The sequence below is a fragment of the Esox lucius genome, chromosome 7 (assembly GCF_011004845.1).
Source record: "Esox lucius isolate fEsoLuc1 chromosome 7, fEsoLuc1.pri, whole genome shotgun sequence".
Lineage (NCBI taxonomy): Eukaryota > Metazoa > Chordata > Actinopteri > Esociformes > Esocidae > Esox > Esox lucius.
The window spans coordinates 49,881,899-49,908,345 of NC_047575.1; the positions used below are offsets into that span (position 1 = coordinate 49,881,899).

The 26,447-nt window shown below is 41.4% G+C and overlaps 1 protein-coding gene and 1 long non-coding RNA gene across 4 annotated transcripts; both read right to left on the reverse strand.

The window, feature by feature from the left end:
• Positions 1–4,412: 4,412 nt before the first annotated feature.
• birc2 (baculoviral IAP repeat containing 2) lies at positions 4,413–26,447 on the reverse strand. 3 transcript variants are annotated; one of them, XM_029120856.2, is made up of 16 exons: positions 26,363–26,447; positions 22,573–24,173; positions 21,476–21,590; positions 19,622–19,787; positions 16,253–16,374; positions 15,902–16,076; positions 15,520–15,790; positions 15,330–15,429; positions 13,770–13,848; positions 11,995–12,043; positions 10,471–10,583; positions 10,183–10,312; positions 6,989–7,087; positions 6,622–6,774; positions 6,049–6,090; positions 4,413–5,439 (listed from the first exon to the last, which is right to left on the reverse strand). In XM_029120856.2, the coding sequence occupies exons 2-16, from the start codon at positions 22,664–22,666 to the stop codon at positions 5,246–5,248; spliced, it is 1,902 nt and encodes a 633-aa protein (XP_028976689.1). In that variant the 5' UTR covers positions 22,667–24,173; positions 26,363–26,447; the 3' UTR covers positions 4,413–5,245. The 3 variants fall into 3 exon arrangements, with proteins under 3 accessions (XP_028976689.1, XP_028976688.1, XP_028976690.1); XM_029120855.2 differs by lacking the exon at positions 26,363–26,447 and adding an exon at positions 25,898–26,235; XM_029120857.2 differs by lacking the exon at positions 6,049–6,090.
• LOC114839480 lies at positions 7,406–9,823 on the reverse strand. The gene is made up of 2 exons (XR_004575937.1): positions 8,949–9,823; positions 7,406–8,909 (listed from the first exon to the last, which is right to left on the reverse strand). It is a non-coding gene; the product is annotated as an uncharacterized LOC114839480 (long non-coding RNA).

Genomic DNA, 26,447 nt, shown 5'->3' on the forward strand with positions numbered 1-26,447 from the left:
AAGTGTCAAGGGGAGGCAGTAGTGAGGCTGAGTCAAAGTGTCAAGGGGAGGTAGTAGTGAGGCTGAGTCAAAGTGTCAAGGGGAGGCAGTAGTGAGGCTGAGTCAAAGTGTCAAGGGGAGGTAGTAGTGAGGCTGAGTCAAAGTGTCAAGGCGAGCCAGTAGTGAGGCTGAGTCAAAGTGTCAAGGCGAGGAAGTAGTGAGGCTGAGTCAAAGTGTCAAGGCGAGGAAGTAGTGAGGCTGAGTCAAAGTGTCAAGGCGAGGAAGTAGTGAGGCTGAGTCAAAGTGTCAAGGCGAGGAAGTAGTGAGGCTGAGTCAAAGTGTCAAGGGGAGGTAGTAGTGAGGCTGAGTCAAAGTGTCAAGGCGAGCCAGTAGTGAGGCTGAGTCAAAGTGTCAAGGCGAGGAAGTAGTGAGGCTGAGTCAAAGTGTCAAGGCGAGGAAGTAGTGAGGCTGAGTCAAAGTGTCAAGGCGAGGAAGTAGTGAGGCTGAGTCAAAGTGTCAAGGCGAGGAAGTAGTGAGGCTGAGTCAAAGTGTCAAGGGGAGGTAGTAGTGAGGCTGAGTCAAAGTGTCAAGGCGAGGAAGTAGTGAGGCTGAGTCAAAGTGTCAAGGCGAGGAAGTAGTGAGGCTGAGTCAAAGTGTCGAGGCTGAGTCAAAGTGTCAAGGCGAGGAAGTAGTGAGGCTGAGTCAAAGTGTCAAGGCGAGGAAGTAGTGAGGCTGAGTCAAAGTGTCAAGGCGAGGAAGTAGTGAGGCTGAGTCAAAGTGTCAAGGGGAGGAAGTAGTGAGGCTGAGTCAAAGTGTCAAGGGGAGGAAGTAGTGAGGCTTACACTGGGTCATAGCAGTTTACTAAGACAACTACATTCATGGGATTAGACTGGGGTAGAACAGATGCTAAACTAGCCTGAACTCTAAATCAAAATGACACTGTTAGGGCATCATATTTCTGACTGGAAACAGTGGCGTTGCAAGGATCACAAAACATTCGGGGTTTTGAATGTACACGCTAGCGGCCTACACGTCTACATTGTCATAATGCACAATCAGATTTAGAGATAAATAGATCAGGGTCTATTTTTGTTTTTTGGTCAATTTGAGATCCGGCGATATAACCCCGGACGCCCAGGCCTAACGACGCCACTGCTGGAAAGCATTACAGCATGAGGGGAACTCAATAAAATATGACGGGCATTCATTTTATTATAAAATACACTGTGATGGGTGATGAAGGACGTTTATACAGCATGAGGGGAACTCAATAAAATATGACGGGCATTCATTTTATTATAAAATACACTGTGATGGGTGATGAAGGACGTTTATACAGCATGAGGGGAACTCAATAAAATATGACGGGCATTCATTTTATTATAAAATACACTGTGATGGGTGATGAAGGACGTTTATACAGCATGAGGGGAAGTCAATAAAATATGACGGGCATTCATTTTATTATAAAATACACTGTGATGGGTGATGAAGGACGTTTATACAGCATGAGGGGAACTTAATAAAATATGACGGGCATTCATTTTATTATAAAATACACTGTGATGGGTGATGAAGGACGTTTATACAGCATGAGGGGAACTCAATAAAATATGACGGGCATTCATTTTATTATAAAATACACTGTGATGGGTGATGAAGGACGTTTATACAGCATGAGGGGAAGTCAATAAAATATGACGGGCATTCATTTTATTATAAAATACACTGTGATGGGTGATGAAGGACGTTTATACAGCATGAGGGGAAGTCAATAAAATATGACGGGCATTCATTTTATTATAAAATACACTGTGATGGGTGATGAAGGACGTTTATACAGCATGAGGGGAACTTAATAAAATATGACGGGCATTCATTTTATTATAAAATACACTGTGATGGGTGATGAAGGACGTTTATACAGCATGAGGGGAACTTAATAAAATATGACGGGCATTCATTTTATCATAAAATACACTGTGATGGGTGATGAAGGACGTTTATACAGCATGAGGGGAACTTAATAAAATATGACGGGCATTCATTTTATCATAAAATACACTGTGATGGGTGATGAAGGACGTTTATACAGCATGAGGGGAACTTAATAAAATATGACGGGCATTCATTTTATTATAAAATACACTGTGATGGGTGATGAAGGACGTTTATACAGCATGAGGGGAACTCAATAAAATATGACGGGCATTCATTTTATTATAAAATACACTGTGATGGGTGATGAAGGACGTTTATACAGCATGAGGGGAAGTCAATAAAATATGACGGGCATTCATTTTATTATAAAATACACTGTGATGGGTGATGAAGGACGTTTATACAGCATGAGGGGAAGTCAATAAAATATGACGGGCATTCATTTTATTATAAAATACACTGTGATGGGTGATGAAGGACGTTTATACAGCATGAGGGGAACTTAATAAAATATGACGGGCATTCATTTTATTATAAAATACACTGTGATGGGTGATGAAGGACGTTTATACAGCATGAGGGGAACTTAATAAAATATGACGGGCATTCATTTTATCATAAAATACACTGTGATGGGTGATGAAGGACGTTTATACAGCATGAGGGGAACTTAATAAAATATGACGGGCATTCATTTTATCATAAAATACACTGTGATGGGTGATGAAGGACGTTTATACAGCATGAGGGGAACTTAATAAAATATGACGGGCATTCATTTTATTATAAAATACACTGTGATGGGTGATGAAGGACGTTTATACAGCATGAGGGGAACTCAATAAAATATGACGGGCATTCATTTTATTATAAAATACACTGTGATGGGTGATGAAGGACGTTTATACAGCATGAGGGGAACTTAATAAAATATGACGGGCATTCATTTTATTATAAAATACACTGTGATGGGTGATGAAGGACGTTTATACAGCATGAGGGGAACTCAATAAAATATGACGGGCATTCATTTTATTATAAAATACACTGTGATGGGTGATGAAGGACGTTTATACAGCATGAGGGGAACTTAATAAAATATGACGGGCATTCATTTTATTATAAAATACACTGTGATGGGTGATGAAGGACGTTTATACAGCATGAGGGGAACTCAATAAAATATGACGGGCATTCATTTTATTATAAAATACACTGTGATGGGTGATGAAGGACGTTTATACAGCATGAGGGGAACTTAATAAAATATGACGGGCATTCATTTTATTATAAAATACACTGTGATGGGTGATGAAGGACGTTTATACAGCATGAGGGGAACTCAATAAAATATGACGGGCATTCATTTTATTATAAAATACACTGTGATGGGTGATGAAGGACGTTTATACAGCATGAGGGGAACTCAATAAAATATGACGGGCATTCATTTTATTATAAAATACACTGTGATGGGTGATGAAGGACGTTTATACAGCATGAGGGGAACTTAATAAAATATGACGGGCATTCATTTTATTATAAAATACACTGTGATGGGTGATGAAGGACGTTTATACAGCATGAGGGGAACTTAATAAAATATGACGGGCATTCATTTTATTATAAAATACACTGTGATGGGTGATGAAGGACGTTTATACAGCATGAGGGGAACTTAATAAAATATGACGGGCATTCATTTTATTATAAAATACACTGTGATGGGTGATGAAGGACGTTTATACAGCATGAGGGGAACTTAATAAAATATGACGGGCATTCATTTTATTATAAAATACACTGTGATGGGTGATGAAGGACGTTTATACAGCATGAGGGGAACTTAATAAAATATGACGGGCATTCATTTTATTATAAAATACACTGTGATGGGTGATGAAGGACGTTTATACAGCATGAGGGGAACTCAATAAAATATGACGGGCATTCATTTTATTATAAAATACACTGTGATGGGTGATGAAGGACGTTTATACAGCATGAGACTAATTCAATTACAGTTTTAAAAAGCAATAGCTTGACCCCATTTAATCACAGCTAGTGATGGCCATTTGAGGCTTCATTACAGTTCTACTAGCAGCAGGATATAATGGTAGCAGCGCTATCTCTGATTTTATTTTTCAAAATAAAAGCCATCAATGAACTATATAAGCCAGTGTAGTTAGCAATCTAGTCTGTACATTTTATGTTTAATGGTCGTTGCAATATTGTTAATGTCTGTTCTTTTTTAGAGATTATATTGTTAACTATATTGCCTTATACATTTCAATAATGGCTTTTATTGTGATAAAGAAATTCTGAGTGCTGCCAGCATAATATCCTGCTGCTAAAATAATGGCCATAATTTGGCCATCACTAATCACAGCAACGTGTAAAAAGGGTGAAGATCTTCAAGCCATCCTGATTTATTTAACTATTTAGAAATACCAGGTAGAAAGGGTTTTAAAATGATTAACATAGACAATCAAGTTGTTTAATTCCATTTTTATTTTCTGTGTATAGCCATGGATACATAACACTGCTTTCAATGTACCTAAATGGGTTTGTTTTTCTACAATGCCATTTAGCAGAATATCAGCAATATGGTTGTCTCAGGTCAGACTACAATTTGCTTGAAAATCCAAAACATTTTAAATATCAATCAGTGTTTCTTAACCTAAAACAACCCCCATTTGTACTGCAGCTACTGAACACTTCCTGGATACACATATTTCCATCACTTCACACGCAGCTGAACATTTCTTTTTATTGACCTCTTACCTATTCCGTCATACATGTTTTTGATTGTATTTGTGTTATTGAAAGTTGTCTTGAAACCATTATGCCTCAATTTCTCCATAACATTCTTTTGTGCAGTTGATGTGTAGTGGATTGTGTAAATCTTCAGAGAACCCTCACATATAACCCCTTAGTAGATCTAATTTGAAGCCAGAAAAATGTGAATGCGGTTTACATTTTCGTTAACAGAACAATATGGGAAGAGGCGCTGCAGGATTTATCTGGCTACATTCCAATACGATTAGAGAGAGATTGTTAAGATGTGGCTTGGAGGTCTCTAAAGCTTATCTGGGACAGGAAACACAGAGGATGGTCTAGGTGAGAGTCATGGGGTGGTAGTAAATGGCCTGTCAGCAGTGGAAACTTTGCCTTTGGAACAGATTCGGTCTCTCAGTTTACGGTGGCAAACGCCTGATTCTTCCATCCCCGGAGACGTCTTCGTACCAAACTATCAACTGAATATGTAGGTTTAAATGCTTCATCAGAGGTTCTTCGACCTTCATCTCCATCCTGGTTTTCCTTTCTAGGAGAGGAATGTTCTGACGGTGCCCTTGACCAGTCCTCGACAGATGGGACATTTCCTCAGGGAGGGAGCACACTCCTTACAGACCACCAGGTGGCCGCACGGGATGAACACGATGTTCACCTCCTTGTCCATACACACCTTACAGGTCCGCTCCTCCTGCAGACGACGAAGTTGTTCCTCCATTGGGAGGTCTGAACGGAGCACATGGAGGGAGGAGGAGACGAAGTAGGGGGAGGAGAGTGGAAGGAGATGTGGAGAAGAATATAGGGAAGTATAGAAAGATAAATGATGGGATAAATGATAAGTAAAAACCTCTGTTCAACACAAACAAGTGACATGCTAACAAACAGACACCCCATCACACCCACTCACTAGCACAGGGTAGAGCCAGGAAATGAGGCCTTAGAACACACCCACTACCCTGTCAATCAATGCTGACAGCCAACCGCTGCGCTCCAGAGAGGACCTCCCCCACTACCACACTGAACGATGCGGTCCATCCTCAGGTTTTACTGTAAACCTATTCAAGACAACTGGGAAAAGTCATCCCAACTGGGAAAAGTCATCCCAACGGGACGTTCATGACAACTTCATCCAACTCTTTCCAACGTGGAGATTACTGATGGTTTGATCACAGTCTTTTCATTAATTTCCCAGTTGTCTTGAAAACACCTCATTCCACAGGCAAGCAGGTCTCTAAGCGAAAGCTAGAAGTAGGAAGAAGCTGGAGGTGTGTGTGTGTGTGTGTGCGCACACGTGTGTGAGACAAAGAGAGCGTGTGTATGGCAGTGTGAGTATACCTGAGAGATCTTGACTCGGTGATGCTGCTTCATTTGCCTGGGCTGAAAGGTGCATTGAGAAGAAGAATTAAACAGAAGTTTAAAATTAAACTGGACTAACTGAACTGGGCTAGAAGAGCCAGATAATGCACTGTAATGTCTCTAGAAGAGCCAGATAATGGACTGGTAATGTCTCTAGAAGAGCCAGATAATGGACTGGTAATGTCTCTAGAAGAGCCAGATAATGGACTGGTAATGTTTCTAGAAGAGCCGGAAAATTCCAGACTGGTAAGGTTTCTAGAAGAGCCTGATAATGCCAGGCTCTGAACACTGATAACTTTTCTAGAAGATAATGCCAGACTGTGAACAGACTGATAATGTATTGTAGTGTATCAAAAAGGTGCCCTTCACAGTGCAGTAGGCCTAACTAGATCAGTGGTGTACCTGACCTCTGACCCCAGCCCTACCCATCAATCATTCTCACAGTGAAAAGGTCAGAACAACACAACACACACCCCTCCCTCCATCCAGAAGGCCTCAAGCATGAGCAGGTGAGGGGTCAAGATGTGGAGGAAGGGGGGGTGGATGTTTTACCCATAAGGTCTCTGAGCAAGTGCACATCGTTCTTCTGGATCCAGTTCCTGAAGACTTCAGCAGCTGCATTCCCTTTCGCTAGAACCAGCTCTATCAGTCTGGCAGTCTGCTGCTGGGAGGGCTGGCCTTGAAGACCGCTGTACTCCTCTACACCTAGGAGTCAGAGGTGAGACCAGTGCACTTTAAAAAAGTGGGAACACTTTTTTAAATGGTTTGTTTTTTGGAACAGCTTGGCAATTTCAATTGGATGATGTAAGGACTGGAGTGCCCCTTTAACATCCAAACAGTCCTTGGAAGTGGGATTTTACAGAGTTAGTAGCAGCTACAACAGTGCCAATAACAATGCTGTAATAGTGTAAGGACATACTGATGACGTTCTGTTCTCTCAGGTGTTCCAGGACAGACTCAACACTCTTTAGACGCTGAACCAACACTGCCTGGTGCCTCTTCAAGAACGAATGACCATCTAGGAGGAAGATGAGAAAGAGAGGAAGGTATGAGGAAGGGCAGAGAGCCCACCTTGTGTCTGTCCCCACCTGAGCTCGATCCTGACGACACGCAGACCAAATACAAAACCAAAAGTGATCCAACTATATATAGCGTTAAAATATGCATGATTTAAATAATCACAAAATACGACACTGATTAATCTACAGAGAAACAGGAAAAGAAATATATAATCTTGCACTGTTGAAAACCACTGAGTAGTCTGGGTCTTGCAGCCGTCGACCGCTTGTGAGCAGTTTAGGTGTGTAGTCAAGGAGGCATCGAGCCTAAGGTCTAGTCTGGGTAATGTACCTATATGGGTTTATTTAGGTCTAGTCTGGGTAATGTACCTATATGGGTTTATTTAGGTCTAGTCTGGGTAATGTACCTATATGGGTTTATTTAGGTCTAGTCTGGGTAAAAGTACCTATATGGGTTTATTTAGGACTAGTCTGGGTAAAAGTACCTATATGGGTTTATTTAGGTCTAGTCTGGGTAAAAGTACCTATATGGGTTTATTTAGGTCTAGTCTGGGTAATGTACCTATATGGGTTTATTTAGGTCTAGTCTGGGTAATGTACCTATATGGGTTTATTTAGGTCTAGTCTGGGTAATGTACCTATATGAGTTTATTTAGGCCTAGTCTGGGTAATGTACCTATATGGGTTTATTGAGGTCTAGTCTGAGTAATGTACCTATATGGGTTTATTGAGGTCTAGTCTGGGTAATGTACCTATATGGGTTTATTGAGGTCTAGTCTGGGTAATGTACCTATATGGGTTTATTGAGGTCTAGTCTGGGTAATGTACCTATATGGGTTTATTTAGGTCTAGTCTGGGTAATGTACCTATATGGGTTTATTGAGGTCTAGTCTGGGTAATGTACCTATATGGGTTTATTGAGGTCTAGTCTGGGTAATGTACCTATATGGGTTTATTGAGGTCTAGTCTGGGTAATGTACCTATATGGGTTTATTGAGGTCTAGTCTGGGTAATGTACCTATATGGGTTTATTTAGGTCTAGTATAGGTAATGTACCTATATGGGTTTATTTAGGTCTAGTCTGGGTAATGTACCTATATGGGTTTATTTAGGTCTAGTCTGGGTAAAAGTACCTATATGGGTTTATTTAGGTCTAGTCTGGGTAATGTACCTATATGGGTTTATTTAGGTCTAGTCTGGGTAAAAGTACCTATATGGGTTTATTTAGGTCTAGTCTGGGTAAAAGTACCTATATGGGTTTATTTAGGTCTAGTCTGGGTAATGTACATATATGGGTTTATTTTTGGTCTAGTCTGGGTAATGTACCTATATGGGTTTATTTAGGTCTAGTCTGGGTAAAAGTACCTGTATGGGTTTATTTAGGTCTAGTCTGGGTAATGTACCTATATGGGTTTATTTAGGTCTAGTCTGGGTAATGTACCTATATGGGTTTATTTAGGTCTAGTCTGGGTAATGTACCTATTTGGGTTTATTTAGGTCTAGTCTGGGTAATGTACCTATTTGGGTTTATTTAGGTCTAGTCTGGGTAATGTACCTATATGGGTTTATTTAGGTCTAGTCTGGGTAATGTACCTATATGGGTTTATTTAGGTCTAGTCTGGGTAATGTACCTATATGGGTTTATTTAGGTCTAGTCTGGGTAATGTACCTATATGGGTTTATTTAGGTCTAGTCTGGGTAATGTACCTATATGGGTTTATTGAGGTCTAGTCTGGGTAATGTACCTATATGGGTTTATTTAGGTCTAGTCTGGGTAATGTACCTATTTCGGTTTATTTAGGTCTAGTCTGGGTAATGTACCTATATAAGTTTGTTTAGGTCTAGTCTGGGTAAAAGTACCTATATGGGTTTATTTAGGTCTAGTCTGGGTAATGTACCTATATGGGTTTATTTAGGTCTAGTCTGGGTAATGTACCTATATGGGTTTATTTAGGTCTAGTCTAGGTAATGTACCTATATAAGTTTGTTTAGGTCTAGTCTAGGTAATGAGGACTATGGAAACTCAAATGGAGTTCCAGTCTTCCAGGGCTGAGCTGGGAGACACTGTTCATACTGCAACAATGTCCCGGGTGCTTTCGCAAAAGTGGCCTCTATGGAAGACTAACAAAGATTTGATGCCAGTGGCTTTTTGTTGGCCGTTTGGCAGAAGGAACTTGGGAGACTGAGACTAAGTGGAAGAAGACTATGTCTGATGGGATCAAAACAGAGCCTCAACGCTAAGAGCTGTGCGTTTGGTTTAAGACCAACACTGCATATCATCCTGAGAACAGCATGCGTACTGCCAAGTCTGATAAATAAAACCTGCTGACGTCTTCCAGAAGGACAACTCTTCCAGAAGGACAATGACCCTCAAACATACAACCAAATCCACACTGGAGTGGCTTAAAAACTAAATGGTCAATGTCCTGGTTTGGCCAAGCCAAAGCCATGATCTCAATTGAATTGATAATATGTACAAAGAGTTACAAGTTGCTGGTCAAAAAAGGTCCCCATCCAACCTGATGGAACAAGAGCAATTTTGCAAAGAAGAATGGCCAAAAGTTGCTGTCTAGATGTGCAAAATTGATAGAGGCTTTTCCAAATACACTAATGGCTGTAATGGTTGCCAAAGAGGTCTCCAACAAATAGACTAAAGAGGATAAAGGAACAGGTGTGTGATGAGGAACAGGTGTGTGTAATGATGGGAAGTCCAGGGTGATGTGATGAAGAACAGGTGTGTGTAATGATGGGAAGTCCAGGGTGATGTGATGAAGAACAGGTGTGTGATGAGGAACAGGTGTGTGTAATGATGGGAAGTCCAGGGTGATGTGATGAAGAACAGGTGTGTGATGAGGAACAGGTGTGTGTAATGATGGGAAGTCCAGGGTGATGTGATGAAGAACAGGTGTGTGATGAGGAACAGGTGTGTGTAATGATGGGAAGTCCAGGGTGATGTGATGAAGAACAGGTGTGTGTAACGTCTGTAAGACCACCACCACCACCATTATTATTATTCTAATAAACTCCTAACACAAAGGCCTCACAAGGCTGTTTGTTTCGGCTACGTTTTTTTTTTTTTTTATGTCTGCTGTACCGGAAGCCATCTCCTCAGCCAGCATCTCCCTCTCCTCTTCTCTCCTCTGGTCCTCTGCTGACAGTAGGTCAGAAACCAGCTCCTGGACTGTCTTGTAGTTCTCACCACTAGTCAGGATCTTACTCTGCACCTGGAGGTACACAGGACAGAAACACCCTCAGCTCAATGAAGCACCTACTAATAATACATAATCAATTATATCATTATAAACAATACTATAAACTAGGTGGTTTCAGATAATGTTGATTGGCTTATAACTCAGTTAGTACAGGGTGAATGATTATTTACCGTCTGCTTGACCAGGCCGCGCTCAAAGCCCATGTCTAGAGCAGAAACCACAACCGGCGTGTTCATCATCACAGCATCCTCTGACCGCTCCTCACCAGGACCAAGGTGCACCACTGGAGAGGGAGGGAGGACGTTCAGTCAGGCAGGTTCTACGTTTTATCAATCAAATGCACCGAATGACACAGCATCATTCTAAACAATGAAACAGGCACAGGACATTCACATAGTAAGAATTAAGAAATACATAAAGGAAAAATACAGCAAAGATATACATAACATTGTAACCTAGCAGATATTTTAAAGAGTGCAGAATTTGTGTAATAAGCCCATGAATGGTACATAAAAAAGAATATTCTAATGTACATTAAATGTACATGTAAAGACACTTGGAATGTTCATGAGTAATCAGTATGATCCCAGATCAGTGTTATTGGTTGAGGAGCCTTATGGCCTGAGGGAAAAAAAACGGAGTCTGGAATTGCATGTCCTGATGCTCCGGTAGTGTCAACCAGACAGCAGCATTGGGAACAGACCATAACCTGGGTGGCTTTGATCTTTGATGATGTTCTGTACTTTCCTCAGGCATTGTGTATGGTAGATGCCTTGCACAGAGGAGAGATGGCAGCCGATTACACGCTCCGCTGATTTTTATCACCCTCTGGAGGGACTTGCAATCAGCAGTGGAGCAGCTGCCGTACCAAGTCGTAATACTGCCTGAGAGGATGCTGTCAATGATGCCCCTGTAGAAGTTGGTGAGGGTTTTTACAGACATGCCCAATTTCTAGTCTCCTCACAGAGTATAGCCGTTTATGGGCAGTTTTCACTGCCGGGTTCGCTTGTCTGGACCGAGTGAGCTCATCCTTGATGAAAAAACTGAGAAACTTGAATTTCTCGTGACTCTCCACTTCAGCTCCATTGATGTGTATGGGGGCATGACACTCCCCCGCCACTTCCTGAAGTCCACGATCATCTCTTTAGTCTTACAGACGTTGAGAAGTTGTTGTCCTGGCACCATGTAGCCAGGTTCCTTACCTCTTCTCTGTACGCAGTCTCATTAATGTTGGAGATGAGACCCAGGATGGTTGTGTCATCTGTGAGTTTGAGGATGATGTTGGAGCTGTGTGTGGCCACGCAGTCATGTGTGAACAGGGAGTACAGGAGGGGACTGAGTACACAGCCCTGGGGGGCTCCGGGGCTCAGGGTCAGTGCAGAGGAGGTGAGGTTGCCCATTCTCACCACCTGGGGTCGGCCAGTAAAGAGTCCAGGATCCAGCCGCTTGAAGCACTTCATGATGGTGGAGGTCAGTGCCACAGGGCGGTAGTCATTCAGGCAGGTGATGGAAGGTTTCTTCAGTACAGGGACGATATATCTGGACATATCTGGACCTCCTCATGACAACGGCCTGGCGATTCAGTCAATCAGGCTTCCCAACAGTGGTTGCTTACGCAAGACATCTTTATTAAACATCACAAGAACAACAAAATAACATAAGGCCCCAAGTGACAAAAAATAAATCTGACTGACCTGGCGGGTCTACAAACTCTCTGGAGCTGCTGTCCCCATTGGTCAGGAGCTATAGGGGAGGAGCCAGGATAACTCACTCACTGTTTTGACATTCAGATCTGATCAACACATTTTCTTAGTTGTTAAATGCCAGGGAAAATAACATATGAACCATGTTTTCAATCAGTTTGCAGATGTCCTATCCACAAAGAATTAAGTGCTTTGTTCATGGGCACAATAACAGTGTTCAACTGCAGCTTCTTAGCCCTCGTGTAGGTGGAACAGACGGTCAGTGGTTACAGGGTAATAATGTCTTAATGTGTAGGTGGAACAGACGGCCAGTGGATACAGGGTAATAATGTCGTAATGTGTAGGTGGAACAGACGGTCAGTGGATACAGGGTAATAATGTCTTAATGTGTAGGTGGAACAGACGGCCAGTGGATACAGGGTAATAATGTCTTAATGTGTAGGTGGAACAGACGGCCAGTGGATACAGGGTAATAATGTCTTAATGTGTAGGTGGAACAGACGGTCAGTGGTTACAGGGTAATAATGTCTTAATGTGTAGGTGGAACAGACGGTCAGTGGTTACAGGGTAATAATGTCGTAATGTGTAAGTGGAACAGACGGCCAGTGGATACAGGGTAATAATGTCTTAATGTGTAGGTGGAACAGACGGTCAGTGGTTACAGGGTAATAATGTCTTAATGTGTAGGTGGAACAGACGGTCAGCGGTTACAGGGTAATAATGTCTTAATGTGTAGGTGGAACAGACGGCCAGTGGATACAGGGTAATAATGTCTTAATGTGTAGGTGGAACAGACGGTCAGTGGTTACAGGGTAATAATGTCTTAATGTGTAGGTGGAACAGACGGTCAGCGGTTACAGGGTAATAATGTCTTATTGTGTAGGTGGAACAGACGGCCAGTGGATACAGGGTAATAATGTCTTAATGTGTAGGTGGAACAGACGGTCAGTGGTTACAGGGTAATAATGTCGTAATGTGTAGGTGGAACAGACGGTCAGTGGATACAGGGTAATAATGTCTTAATGTGTAGGTGGAACAGACGGTCAGTGGTTACAGGGTAATAATGTCTTAATGTGTAAGTGGAACAGACGGCCAGTGGATACAGGGTAATAATGTCTTAATGTGTAGGTGGAACAGACGGTCAGTGGATACAGGGTAATAATGTCTTAATGTGTAGGTGGAACAGACGGTCAGTGGATACAGGGTAATAATGTCTTAATGTGTAGGTGGAACAGACGGTCAGTGGTTACAGGGTAATAATGTCTTAATGTGTAGGTGGAACAGACGGCCAGTGGATACAGGGTAATAATGTCGTAATGTGTAGGTGGAACAGACGGTCAGTGGATACAGGGTAATAATGTCTTAATGTGTAGGTGGAACAGACGGTCAGTGGATACAGGGTAATAATGTCTTAATGTGTAGGTGGAACAGACGGTCAGTGGTTACAGGGTAATAATGTCGTAATGTGTAGGTGGAACAGACGGTCAGTGGATACAGGGTAATAATGTCTTAATGTGTAGGTGGAACAGACGGTCAGTGGTTACAGGGTAATAATGTCTTAATGTGTAGGTGGAACAGACGGCCAGTGGATACAGGGTAATAATGTCGTAATGTGTAGGTGGAACAGACGGTCAGTGGATACAGGGTAATAATGTCTTAATGTGTAGGTGGAACAGACGGTCAGTGGATACAGGGTAATAATGTCTTAATGTGTAGGTGGAACAGACGGTCAGTGGATACAGGGTAATAATGTTGTCTAGTTTTACCTGTTCAAAGAGGCGAGGGAAGCGGGCCTGGATCTGATGGACGAACTCCTGACCTTTAACCTGAAGCAGATACTCACACCTGGAAGATACACACAACCAACAGGAGCAAATTATACATTTTCAGGAAAATATAAAAGGGGATGGTAAACTATATGGCCAAAAGTATGTGGACATAAATGTCATAATACAGACCATACAAAAAAACAGTCTTGCCCTTGAGTGATGCACACACACTGCTGAGTAGTTCTTTATTAACTCTTCATGGTACCAGGTGACATTTATATACACTGTAGATTACCTCTTCATTGTACCAGGTGATAAACATTCTGCGGACTACCTCTTCGTGGTACCAGGTGATATAAACATTCTGCGGACTACCTCTTCGTGGTACCAGGTGATAAACATTCTGCGGACTACCTCTTCGTGGTACCAGGTGATATAAACATTCTGCGGACTACCTCTCCGTGGTACCAGGTGATATAAACATTCTGCGGACTACCTCTTCGTGGTACCAGGTGATATAAACCTACTGCGGACTACCTCTTCATGGTACCAGGTGATATAAACATACTGCGGACTACCTCTTCATGGTACCAGGTGATATAAACATTCTGCGGACTACCTCTTCGTGGTACCAGGTGATATAAACATTCTGCAGACTACCTCTTCATGGTACCAGGTGATAAACATTCTGCGGACTACCTCTTAATGGTACCAGGTGATATAAACCTACTGCGGACTTCCTCTTAATGGTACCAGGTGATATAAACATACTACAGAGAAGTTCTTCAGGGTACCAGATGACTTGTAAATCAGTCAGACATATACAACGTAGAACTCATTGTCAGTGATGTCAGAGGTGTCAGAGGTGTCAGTGGTGTCAGTGGTGTCAGTGGTGTCAGAGGTGTCAGTGGTGTCAGTGGTGTCAGTGATGTCAGAGGTGTCAGAGGTGTCAGAGATGTCAGTGGTGTCAGTGGTGTCAGAGGTGTCAGAGATGTCAGTGATGTCAGTGGTGTCAGTGGTGTCAGTGGTGTCAGTGGTGTCAGTGGTGTCAGTGGTGTCAGAGATGTCAGTGGTGTCAGTGGTGTCAGTGGTGTCAGTGGTGTCAGAGGTGTCAGAGGTGTCAGAGGTGTCAGTGGTGTCAGTGATGTCAGTGGTGTCAGAGATGTCAGTGGTGTCAGAGGTGTCAGTGGTGTCAGTGGTGTCAGAGGTGTCAGTGATGTCAGTGGTGTCAGTGGTGTCAGAGATGTCAGTGGTGTCAGAGATGTCAGTGGTGTCAGTGGTGTCAGTGGTGTCAGAGGTGTCAGTGGTGTCAGTGGTGTCAGTGGTGTCAGAGGTGTCAGTGGTGTCAGTGGTGTCAGAGGTGTCAGTGGTGTCAGAGGTGTCAGTGGTGTCAGTGGTGTCAGAGATGTCAGTGGTGTCAGTGGTGTCAGTGGTGTCAGAGATGTCAGAGGTGTCAGTGGTGTCAGTGATGTCAGAGGTGTCAGTGGTGTCAGAGGTGTCAGTGATGTCAGAGGTGTCAGTGGTGTCAGTGGTGTCAGTGGTGTCAGTGGTGTTTACCTGGGGAACCATTTGGCGTGCTCCACCCAGGGGTCGTCACCTGACTCCCAGCACCTCAGGCCCCCGTCACAGCAGAAACACTTCACATCATCATTACGGCCTGCAACACAGACACACACACAGTTAACACACACTACGTTAACATGTTACTTATTTAATTTAACTAAATTATTCTAAATATGTCCCTTACCGACGTAGTAGAAGCCGGCGGCGGCTAGCTGGTCGGGGCGCACCGGGATGCGTGAGGGCCACTGGACGAATGTCAGCAGCCTGTCCTCACTCTGCTGCATGGCCGGGTTGGAGACGTTACTGAGACCCAGTGGGCCGGGCCCCGGGGCCCCTCCCCCAGCTGCCCCCGTCAGAGACACGTTGTCAGAGCGATCTCCTCTGACGAAGCGACAGTTTGGGTAGTGCCTTTGGTGCTCTGACACGGCCCGGTCCCCCGGCTCCCAGTTACTGAGCTGGACAGAGAATAACCAATCAATGAATGCCACTCAGTCGCCCTGGCAATGGGAGGAGGAGCCAGTCTGATTCAGTGGCTAGTGTGTTAATATACTAGTAATACAGCACACCTGTCCTCCACAAGTGAAGCAGGCCACTCGGTCGCCCTGTCCTAGGTAGTAGAACCCAGCCTTGGCCAGTTCAGTGGGGAGGATTATGGTCAGGGTCCATGAGTGAAACGAGTCCAGACGGTCCTGCTCCCTTCTCATACTGGGGTTGTGACAGGCAGGGGGTCTCTGGTGGGACCTGCAGATATATCAGGTATGTTTGGTATTCATTTTATTATCAGGCTAAACATAATTCCAAGAACAGCAGCGGTAGACTGAAATCCATTAGTTAGAGCTGAAGAACGACGTTACAAATATCTGAAGTTTAAACAGTCCGGTAATAAAAAAAAAGCAGCCAGCCAATCAGAACCTTACATGTCCTCCACTCCCCGGGAGCGGAGTGGGCTGGATGGGGGCGGGGCAGAGAAACCCATGTTCAAATATCCAACAGGCTCCTCCACTGGCACTGGGTTGGGGGCGGGGCCAGGGCATGACACCTGGAGAAGATAAGAGGTTGTTGGACGATCACCAGGATCAGCATCCCCACCACCATTATTATCACCACCATTACTACTGTATCACTCATCACCACCATTACTACTGTATCACTCATCACCACCATTACTACTGTATTACTCATCACCACCCCTTATTATCACTACCATTATTACTGTATTACTCATCACCACCATTAATATCACCACCATTACTACTGTATTACTCATCACCACCATTACTACCATATTACTCATCACCCCCATTACTACTGTATTACTCATCACCACCATTACTACTGTATTACTCATCACCACCTTTACTACTCTATTACTCATCACCACCATTACTACTGTATTACTCATCACCACCATTACTATCACCATCATTACTACTGTATTACTCATCACCACCTTTACTACTGTATTACTCATCATCACCATTACTACTGTATTACTCATCACCACCCCTTATTATCACTACCATTATTACTGTATTACTCATCACCACCATTACTATCACCACCATTACTACTGTATTACTCATCACCACCATTACTATCACTACCATTACTACTATATTACTCATCACCCCCATTACTAATGCATCACTTATCACCACCATTACTACTGTATTACTCATCACCACCTTTACTACTCTATTACTCATCACCACCATTACTACTGTATTACTCATCACCACCATTACTACTGTATTACTCATCACCACCATTACTACTGTATTACTCATCACCACCATTACTATCACAATCATTAATACTGTATTACTCATCACCACCTTTACTACTGTATTACTCATCACCACCATTACTACTGTATTACTATCACCACCATTACTACTGTATCACTCATCACCACCATTACTATCACCACTATCACCATTATCACCACCAATACTATCAATAACACCACCAACATTACTATCACTGTCATCACCATCATCACCACCATTACTATCACTACCATTACTACTATATTACTCGTCACCCCCATTACTACTGCATCACTTATCACCACCATTACTACTGTATTACTCATCACCACGTTTACTACTCTATTACTCATCACCACCATTACTACTGTATTACTATCACCACCATTACTACTGTATCACTCATCACCACCATTACTATCACCACTATCACCATTATCACCACCAATACTATCAATAACACCACCAATATTACTATCACTGTCATCACCATCATCATCACCATTACTGTCACTAGCACCATTACTATCACTGACATTAACACCATTACTATCAGTATCACACATTACCATTACGGTTAAATAATATCTATTGGAAATACAATTTCCTTTCTCGAGTTGATCAGTTGTTTTTGCGTTCCTCAAGGTTACATTTTTGGGGCACCGAAAAAAGATTAACTACCTACACTACTACAATGTGAGAGCCGTATACTCTGGTTTAAGCTTTAAGTCACGGCAAAAACACGTTTGGGGGTTCTACCTGATCTGTTAATTGCACTCACCTGGTGTCCCAGGTCTGAACAGTCCCTGATTAGACGGTCAGGATGAAAAACAGATGGCCCTGCTTCAAGTTTTTACTGAAGACCTATTTCTCCAGGGGTATGAAAGTGAATGACCAGGAACAGGATTAACCACCATTATGGTCTCTGCCTGGTTGGACCACCTGTCTCTAATGCTACGGAGACATTATGGTCTCTAACGCTACAGAGACATTATGGTCCCTGCCTGGTTGGCCCGCCTGTCTCTAACACTACAGAGACAATAACACTGGCTTACAATTGTACCCACAATACCATCGCTAAGAGGATGACATTATGTCCGGCTTCGCCTTACTTAACATAAGCGCGTTGAGTCACTGACAGTAATTCGGTCAAGTTAACTGGTTTTGTTGGGTATTTTAGTCACAACCTTTTTTTAGTAAAATTTTCTCAGAAGGGTCTGACCTTTTGCAGCTACAACCACATTTCCAAATATGTTGGGATGCAGTATACAGTATAATGTTAAGAAAAACAGAATGCAATGACTTGCAAATCATTTAAACCCTATAATCAATAAAGAAATTGTAGGAAGGCAATATATCAAATGTTGAAACTGAGAAATGTTTTTTTCCTGAAAAATGTATGCACACTTTGAATTTGATGCCAACAAAATGTTTTAAAAAAGCTGAGACAGGGGCAACAAAAGACTGGAAAAGTGGTGTAAGGCAAAAAAAAAACTGGTGGAATATCTCTCAGCTAATTAGGAAACAAGTCAGTAACATGATTGGGTATAAAAAGAGCATCCTAGAGAGGATGAGTCTGTCAGAAGTAAAGATGGGGAGGGGTTCACAACTCTGTGGAAAGACTGCACAGACAAATAGTGCAACAATTTAGATATAACGTTTATCAATGTAAAATCACAAAGAGCTTGGGAATCTCATCTATGAAAGCATTATCAAAACAAAAAACATGACAAAGGAGACCCTGAACTGTTGAGTAGCAGAAATCCTATAAAGCAATAATGGGAAAAAATTTAACTTTAAAAACTACAGAAATTGGTCTCCACAGAATCCATACACTAACATTATTGTATGTTTAAAAGAGGAGATGCAACACAGTGGTAAACATGCCTGTCCCAACTTTTTTTTAAATGTGTTTAAATGTATTTTTCTAAAATCTCTCTTTCAGTGTGATATGCTGTCTTTGTACTATTTTCAATTAAATATAGGGATAAATGATTTGCACTTCACTGCATTTTGTTTTTATTAGCATTTTATGGAGCGTCACAAAATTCTTGGAAACAGGGTTGTACAACCACTAGAAATCATTGTTTCTCCTCTCAAAGCGAACTGACATTTACTAGAGTAGGTATTTTTGACCAGCTGGCCATCTGGAGATTTGAATATCTGGAACGGTTTCCCCTTTGAAAGGACAGGCATTCACTGGTAAATTCGACACAGGCATACACTGGTACATTCGACACAGGCATACACTGGTACATTCGACACAGGCATACACTGGTACATTCGACACAGGCATACACTGGTACATTCGACACAGGCATACACTGGTACATTCGACACAGGCATACACTGGTACATTCGACACAGGCATACACTGGTACATTCGACACAGGCATACACTGGTACATTCGACACAGGCATACACTGGTACATTCGACACAGGCATACACTGGTACATTCGACACAGGCATACACTGGTGCATTCGACACAGGCATACACATTCGACAGCACCTCACCGGTATGACAGGTGCATTGCGGAGCGGAGAGAATGCGCTGTGTGAGGAGGACAGTAGGTTGGCTGTGGAGGGGAGAGTCTGGATGAAGGAGCAGGAGGGAGACAGCTGTCTGTGCTTCTCTATAGGACAATCTCCTGTCTGCCACCCCTCTGCCGTCACGTTACACCTGGAACATGATTTAACCAATTAACCATCACACCTGGAACATGATTTAACCAATTAACCATCACAACTGGAACATATTATTTAACCAATTAACCATCACACCTGGAACATGATTTAACCAATTAACCATCACAACTGGAACATATTATTTAACCAATTAACCATCACACCTGGAACATGATTTAACCAATTAACCATCACACCTGGAACATGATTTAACCAATTAACCATCACACCTGGAACATGATTTAACCAATTAACCATCACACCTGGAACATGATTTAACCAATTAACCATCACACCTGGAACATGATTTAACCAATTAACCATCACACCTGGAACATGATTTAACCATCATACTTGGAATGTATTTAACCATCACACCTGGAAGAGAAACATATTATTTAACAATTATTGGGGACCTGGGATGTCCTGGGATGATTTCAGATAGTTGTGTATAATACATCAAAGTGGTCACTTGAACCGCCTACATCTACTCCTAGAAGTGCCTGAGTTTGACCAGTATGTTTTCCTGCCAGTCAAACACTACATTTCGATGACAGCTTAAGAAACATTTTAAATACACCAATTCCTTGCCATGCTTTAGGAGTCAATTAGCCAGATGGGGCTGACATTGGTCATACTACTGCTGGCATTGGTCAACCGCAACCTGACCTTCATGTAGCTGGAATAACGTTGATGAAACCTCCTGAACGCCCCTCAGTTCTACATTGTGAGCCTTGTTTGACTTGCACAGTTTAACACAACCGTGGCCCATCTACTGTCATCTGTACACCCTCCCATGGCAAGTTGTCCATTTTGTCTCATATTTTGAGCTAAATTGATATGAGCTAAATTCAAACACAGCCCTGATCTCTATCCTATTGATTGATGCTAGAGGTGTACTTATTTTTACTATGAAATTGCATTTCTGTTCATAAAAAAAAAGATTGCAAAGTAAATTATTATCTGTCAACAGAGTTGTGATGATTACATAACAATAAGTCAAAATACGTAAAACCAAAATAAAAGGAACTTTCCAGTGGGCGTATGTATGTTTTCACATGACTGTGCATCTGAAAGTCTGATGACATCCGTGGCAACTAGAAATTGTGAGGAGTGGATGGAATCAGAAAAAATAAAGTGACGTGTAGATTGCATGAACTCAGCAAAACTCAATGGAGCTCAAAACACTAATATAACCTAGAGGTTGAGCCTGTTGCCAAACATGCCCATCTGACAAAACACGATTTTCCCAGCTGGACAGATTGTAAATAGGAAAGACTATGCCTGGCATTGAAGATGATTATATGCTAGTATTTCCACTAAACATAGAAAGCAAATTTGAAGCAGTAGGCCAGCAAAGAGTATAATTACATACATTTTAATGTAGATATTTGGATATTATTCAAAATATTTATTTATATGGATGAATATTCAAATAGAGTTTTGACATCCCTAATTAACATGTTGGCCATTAAGAAAATGCCCTTATGCATTTACAATCAGTGCACGGAGCTAAGACAGCCAAGTACGCAAGCACAGGCACTGCAACCACTGCAAGGTTAGTGAAGAAAGACACATCCAAATTCTCTTTGCTGAAACAAGTCCCAACCATAGAGACCAATGGGCAGTTTAAGCCTTGGCAGTGTCATTAAAGGCTTCCACCATGGTTGAAACGAGGCCCACCTGAAACACTGTACTCTATCACCAACACCAGTGTAGAACCAGCCAGCCCTGGCCAGGCTGCGCTCCGTTACCGCCGACGACAGGAAGGGGGCAAAGGTTGAGATACGGAACAGTTCTAAAGAGAAAAAACACAGTCGGTTTAGCTACACTATGAATGTCACGTCCTGGCTACGCCTCTAGCCATCTCTGCGCTGGGCCCGGGGCATAGCCAGGACATGACAATGAACAATACCTGTAAATAATAAATAAATAAAATTATACCTACATAAATAACCATTATAAATAAACAATACCTACAGACATAAATAACCATTATAAATAAACAATACCTACAGACATAAATAACCATTATAAATGAATAAACAATACCTACAGACATAAATAACAATTATAAATAAACAAACAATACCTACAGACATAAATAACCATTATATATAAACAATACCTACAGACATAAATAACAATTATAAATGAATAAACAATACCTACAGACATAAATAACAATTATAAATAAACAAACAATACCTACAGACATAAATAACCATTATAAATAAACAAACTATACCTACAGACATAAATAACAATTATAAATAAACAAACTATACCTACAGACATAAATAACCATTATAAATAAACAATACCTACAGACATAAATAACCATTATAAATAAACAAACAATACCTACAGACATAAATAACCATTATAAATAAATAAACAATACCTACAGACATAAATAACCATTATAAATGAATAAACAATACCTACAGACATAAATAACCATTATAAATAAACAATACCTACAGACATTTTTATACGCTTTATACACACTCAGTGAGTGTGTATAAAGCGTACATGACATCTGTGTCTGTGACATACGAGTCTCAGTGAGTGTGTATAAAGCGTACATGACATCTGTGTCTGTGACATACGAGTCTCAGTGAGTGTGTATAAAGCGTACATGACATCTGTGTCTGTGACATACGAGTCTCAGTGAGTGTGTATAAAGCGTACATGACATCTGTGTCTGTGACATACGAGTCTCAGTGAGTGTGTATAAAGCGTACATGACATCTGTGTCTGTGACATACGAGTCTCACCAGAGGAGTTGTCGTACTGCAGATCCGTGGGCGCTCCATTCCGACAGAGAGCCATGAGGAACGGGTTGTTCTGCAGCTGAACAAGGGTGTCCATTTCCAGACAGTATTCTTCTAATCTGGGTCCTGCTGCTTGTCTGTTCTACGTGATAACGCCTATCACCCACTAATGTGGTTTAAACACGTCTCAGAATAGACAAGCAATAGAAAAAAAACAGTAGATCGCTTTGAGGTGCCCAATATTCTGGTTAAATGTACAGATTGAGGTCAAATATAGTTTTTAGATAGATTAGGAAGTATAGCTTTGGGATAATAATTAGGTTTTCAGAAAGAGCGAAAAGGGATATTCCCCTCAGAGAGAGAGGGTTGAATAGACCCAGGGCCTGACACACACAAACAAATGCTTAACACTACATGGGGGGGGGAAGTGTTTTTTTCCATTCCTATGACATGTTAGCCTGTAAATGAAACTGAAGGGGGTTCTGGTTAAACAGATCTTTAGTATGATCTGCCTAATCTGATGGAAACAGAAACCTACAGAGAAAAATGAAACAAAAAACACCCATGACGACATGTCTGTCCCTGAAATTCCAGTTTTGTCCTTTTGGTTTGCCCCTCTTGTAATAATAAAAATAAACAACTGATAGCAGTGTACAGCCCCAAATGACAAGATATTACCATAGTTTCCTGTAATAATAAAAAGAAACTACTGATAGCAGTGTACAGCCCCAAATGACAAGATATTACCATAGTTTCCTGTAATAATAAAAATAAACAACTGATAGCAGTGTACAGCCCCGAATGACAAGATATTACCATAGTTTCCTCTGGGGACATTTTGAAGCAAATTGCTGTGGGTTTGTGAGTACGTCCAGCCACCACCACTAATTTGGCTCTTTCAAGCTCTGGAGACTGTCAGATAATATCAGGAATTCAAATTTTGACAGAACAAATGCTTCAGAAAACAGACAAGCCAATAGACCAGGCCAACAGACCTGGATACAGCAGCGCCAACTGATCTGGATACAACCTCACCAGTCAATCAATCAATCAAATTGGTGACCAGGGTTCAATACACATCTGTGTGTCCATTCCCCTTCATGAAAACCCCTCCAGATGATGGAGGATGTTACACTACAAATCACATGAACAGACCGGAATGAATCATATTAGAAATGACAGGTCTCCCCGATTCACCTCTCACCAACAGACTACCCTCTGAAAGCACTGGTCTCCCAGACTCTCACCAACAGACCACCCTCTGAAAGCACTGGTCTCCCAGACTCTCACCAACAGACCACCCTCTGAAAGCACTGGTCTCCCAGACTCTCACCAACAGACTACCCTCTGAAAACATAGCTGGTATATGGGGGATGAAATATGGGATTAGATATGAAGGCATAACATGATAATCATGGACACACACAGCCCTGGGTAATCCTAGTCAACCCTCTCCCTCTGAATGGAACATCCCCTCTGAGGTGATTTAGGTCTCCATGATAGCAGAAATTAAACACACATGAAGAAATGTGATTTCGTTCTGAGAGGGAATGTTCATGGGAGTGTAGGAGATGTGCTCCTCTTCCGTATCAAGCTGATAACCGCTGTAAGAGAGAAGAGACAGACTGTTTGAGTCATGAACTTCAACCCTACGCTCATGCAGCCACCTGCTGATGTGCTCAATGGTAATTTCAGTCTGTGGTGTTTTGGCCACAATTTGCATTAAGACTGAGGCTGCAGGATTTGAATGAAATATTGAATCATGATATTTCTTGACAAACATTGCAATTACGATTATAATTTACGATTTTAAACATGGGTATAGACAGCATCAATGATCTCACTTCAAAACAGAGATCATAGAAATCACAGACTACGTAACATGCTATTAAACTGAATTTTTGTCTTTTTGAAACAGTTGACAGTAATTACCGATTTGAAGCAGCACCTTGTGTCGAAACATTTACGTATAGTCTTTTACTACAATGGCTTTGCTAAGTCTGTGCCATTGACAAATTTCTCAACACTTGAGGTATATTTTCTCCCATATTAAGTATGTTTGTAGGTACGACATTGAGGCCGAAACCTAAAGAAAATGTGGTTGCGTATGTGGGACAATATCTAAGCGCCTCTCACTAACTTGAAGCAGACGTCTTCGCTAGCAGTTCGTATTAACTCAAATTTACATTGAAAAGTATTCAGCTGAAACCATGGACCTTCATGTAAAACAATGAACTAGTTTTATTACATTTTGTGATCCTTAATAATAATAATTATTATCATCATCATCATGATGTTGAGCTAACCATTTTTTTTTATAGATACTACAGTATAATTCATTGTTATGGAACATTTTGCAACAATGGATTGTGGACAACTGAATATCCAATAACTAGTATAGATACAATTCTGTAGTTGCAATCTATGTTAGAGACTCCTCAATATTTCAAGCCACAATAGACGCACTCAACACCAGTGTATTTAGCAGCAGCCCTTCAAAACAATAGTTGTTTATTAGGACATTTTCTTACACGTCCTTTTTAAAAGCTTCCGGGACCCAAAATTGGTTATTGACCTCTGAAAGAAACGCTGAATCAGGACACCCGCAACGCTTTCAGTTTCACCACAATGGCTTCATAGCTTCAAATAACAGTTTAACTGGGTGGTTTTATTTATTTGACTAATTTGCAAGTACATCCATGTGAGGGACCCAATAAGAAATAGTTAGAATACATGACTATATGGAAATATTGTGAAGTACGGCTGCCACGAATGTTTTAACACTGCTGACGCCCTTTGTTCAAGCAAAATGGCAGGAGAATGGTGGGTGGGAGAACCTGAATAAATATTACGTTATGCAACGAGGGTTAAGCTTAACCCTGTCACCAGCTAATGTAATTTCACTTAAAATGTGTAAAGCAACATTTAGGATTAATTATTAATTCTGCAATTGTGACAAATATATTAAAAAGGATTTGGCCAGCTTACTAGCTAGTTACAGTAGGTTCTGTAAGAAAATGGCGTCATTTGGTGCGTACAGTAGTAAATTCCAGCCAAAACGTAATTTTTGCGAAACGATATAAATATAAAAAAGCAGGAAGGCCATGTCTGCATCTATGTAATAATAAACTATATCCGACACAAAACAATTTTAAATTGAAACATTTTGTTGTGAAGAAACAAATGTTATCACCCATACAGTAGTAATAACGGCTACCGTACGCGGTTACAGCAGCCGTAGGTAGTACAATATACACGAAACAAGCCAGTAGAAATACCGTAAGCTAATTGCACAACGCAGGCAAAAAAAAGCCCTACTTTGACTCACCCTCGAGAAATGTTCCTGGCAGTAGGAAAAAAAATACGTACGGCCACTAAGAAGCAGCTGTCACTTCCGGTTAAACCAGTCAGTTAAAAACTCAGTAGAAATTCCATTCATATCACGACAATATGTCACCAGACCCGGGATTTACCCCGGGACTGCATTTAGCATGAATGGGACGTGGTTATACATGTGGAGGGCTATATTATCTAACCCTTGAAATACGTAATATTTTTTGCCTACCAAAATAAAACGCAATGATGGTTTTTTAAGACCATCATTGCGCCACAATTAGTTATTTTATCTTATCGCTATATATTTTAACGTGATCCAAAATCAAACACAATCTAGTTTAAAATGAGGTTACAAAACAAAATTATATGTGAAGGTTGGACGTGGTTGGTTTGCTTTCAGATCACATGATGGTGTGAATAGAAACAGAACAGCTTGGTAATTAAATCATGAGCTTACCTTTATATCCGACTGGCCACCGCTTCGGAAAGCTATATGAAGAACTCTAACATTTCAGCGGAGTGCGGCCCTTACGTCGCACGTT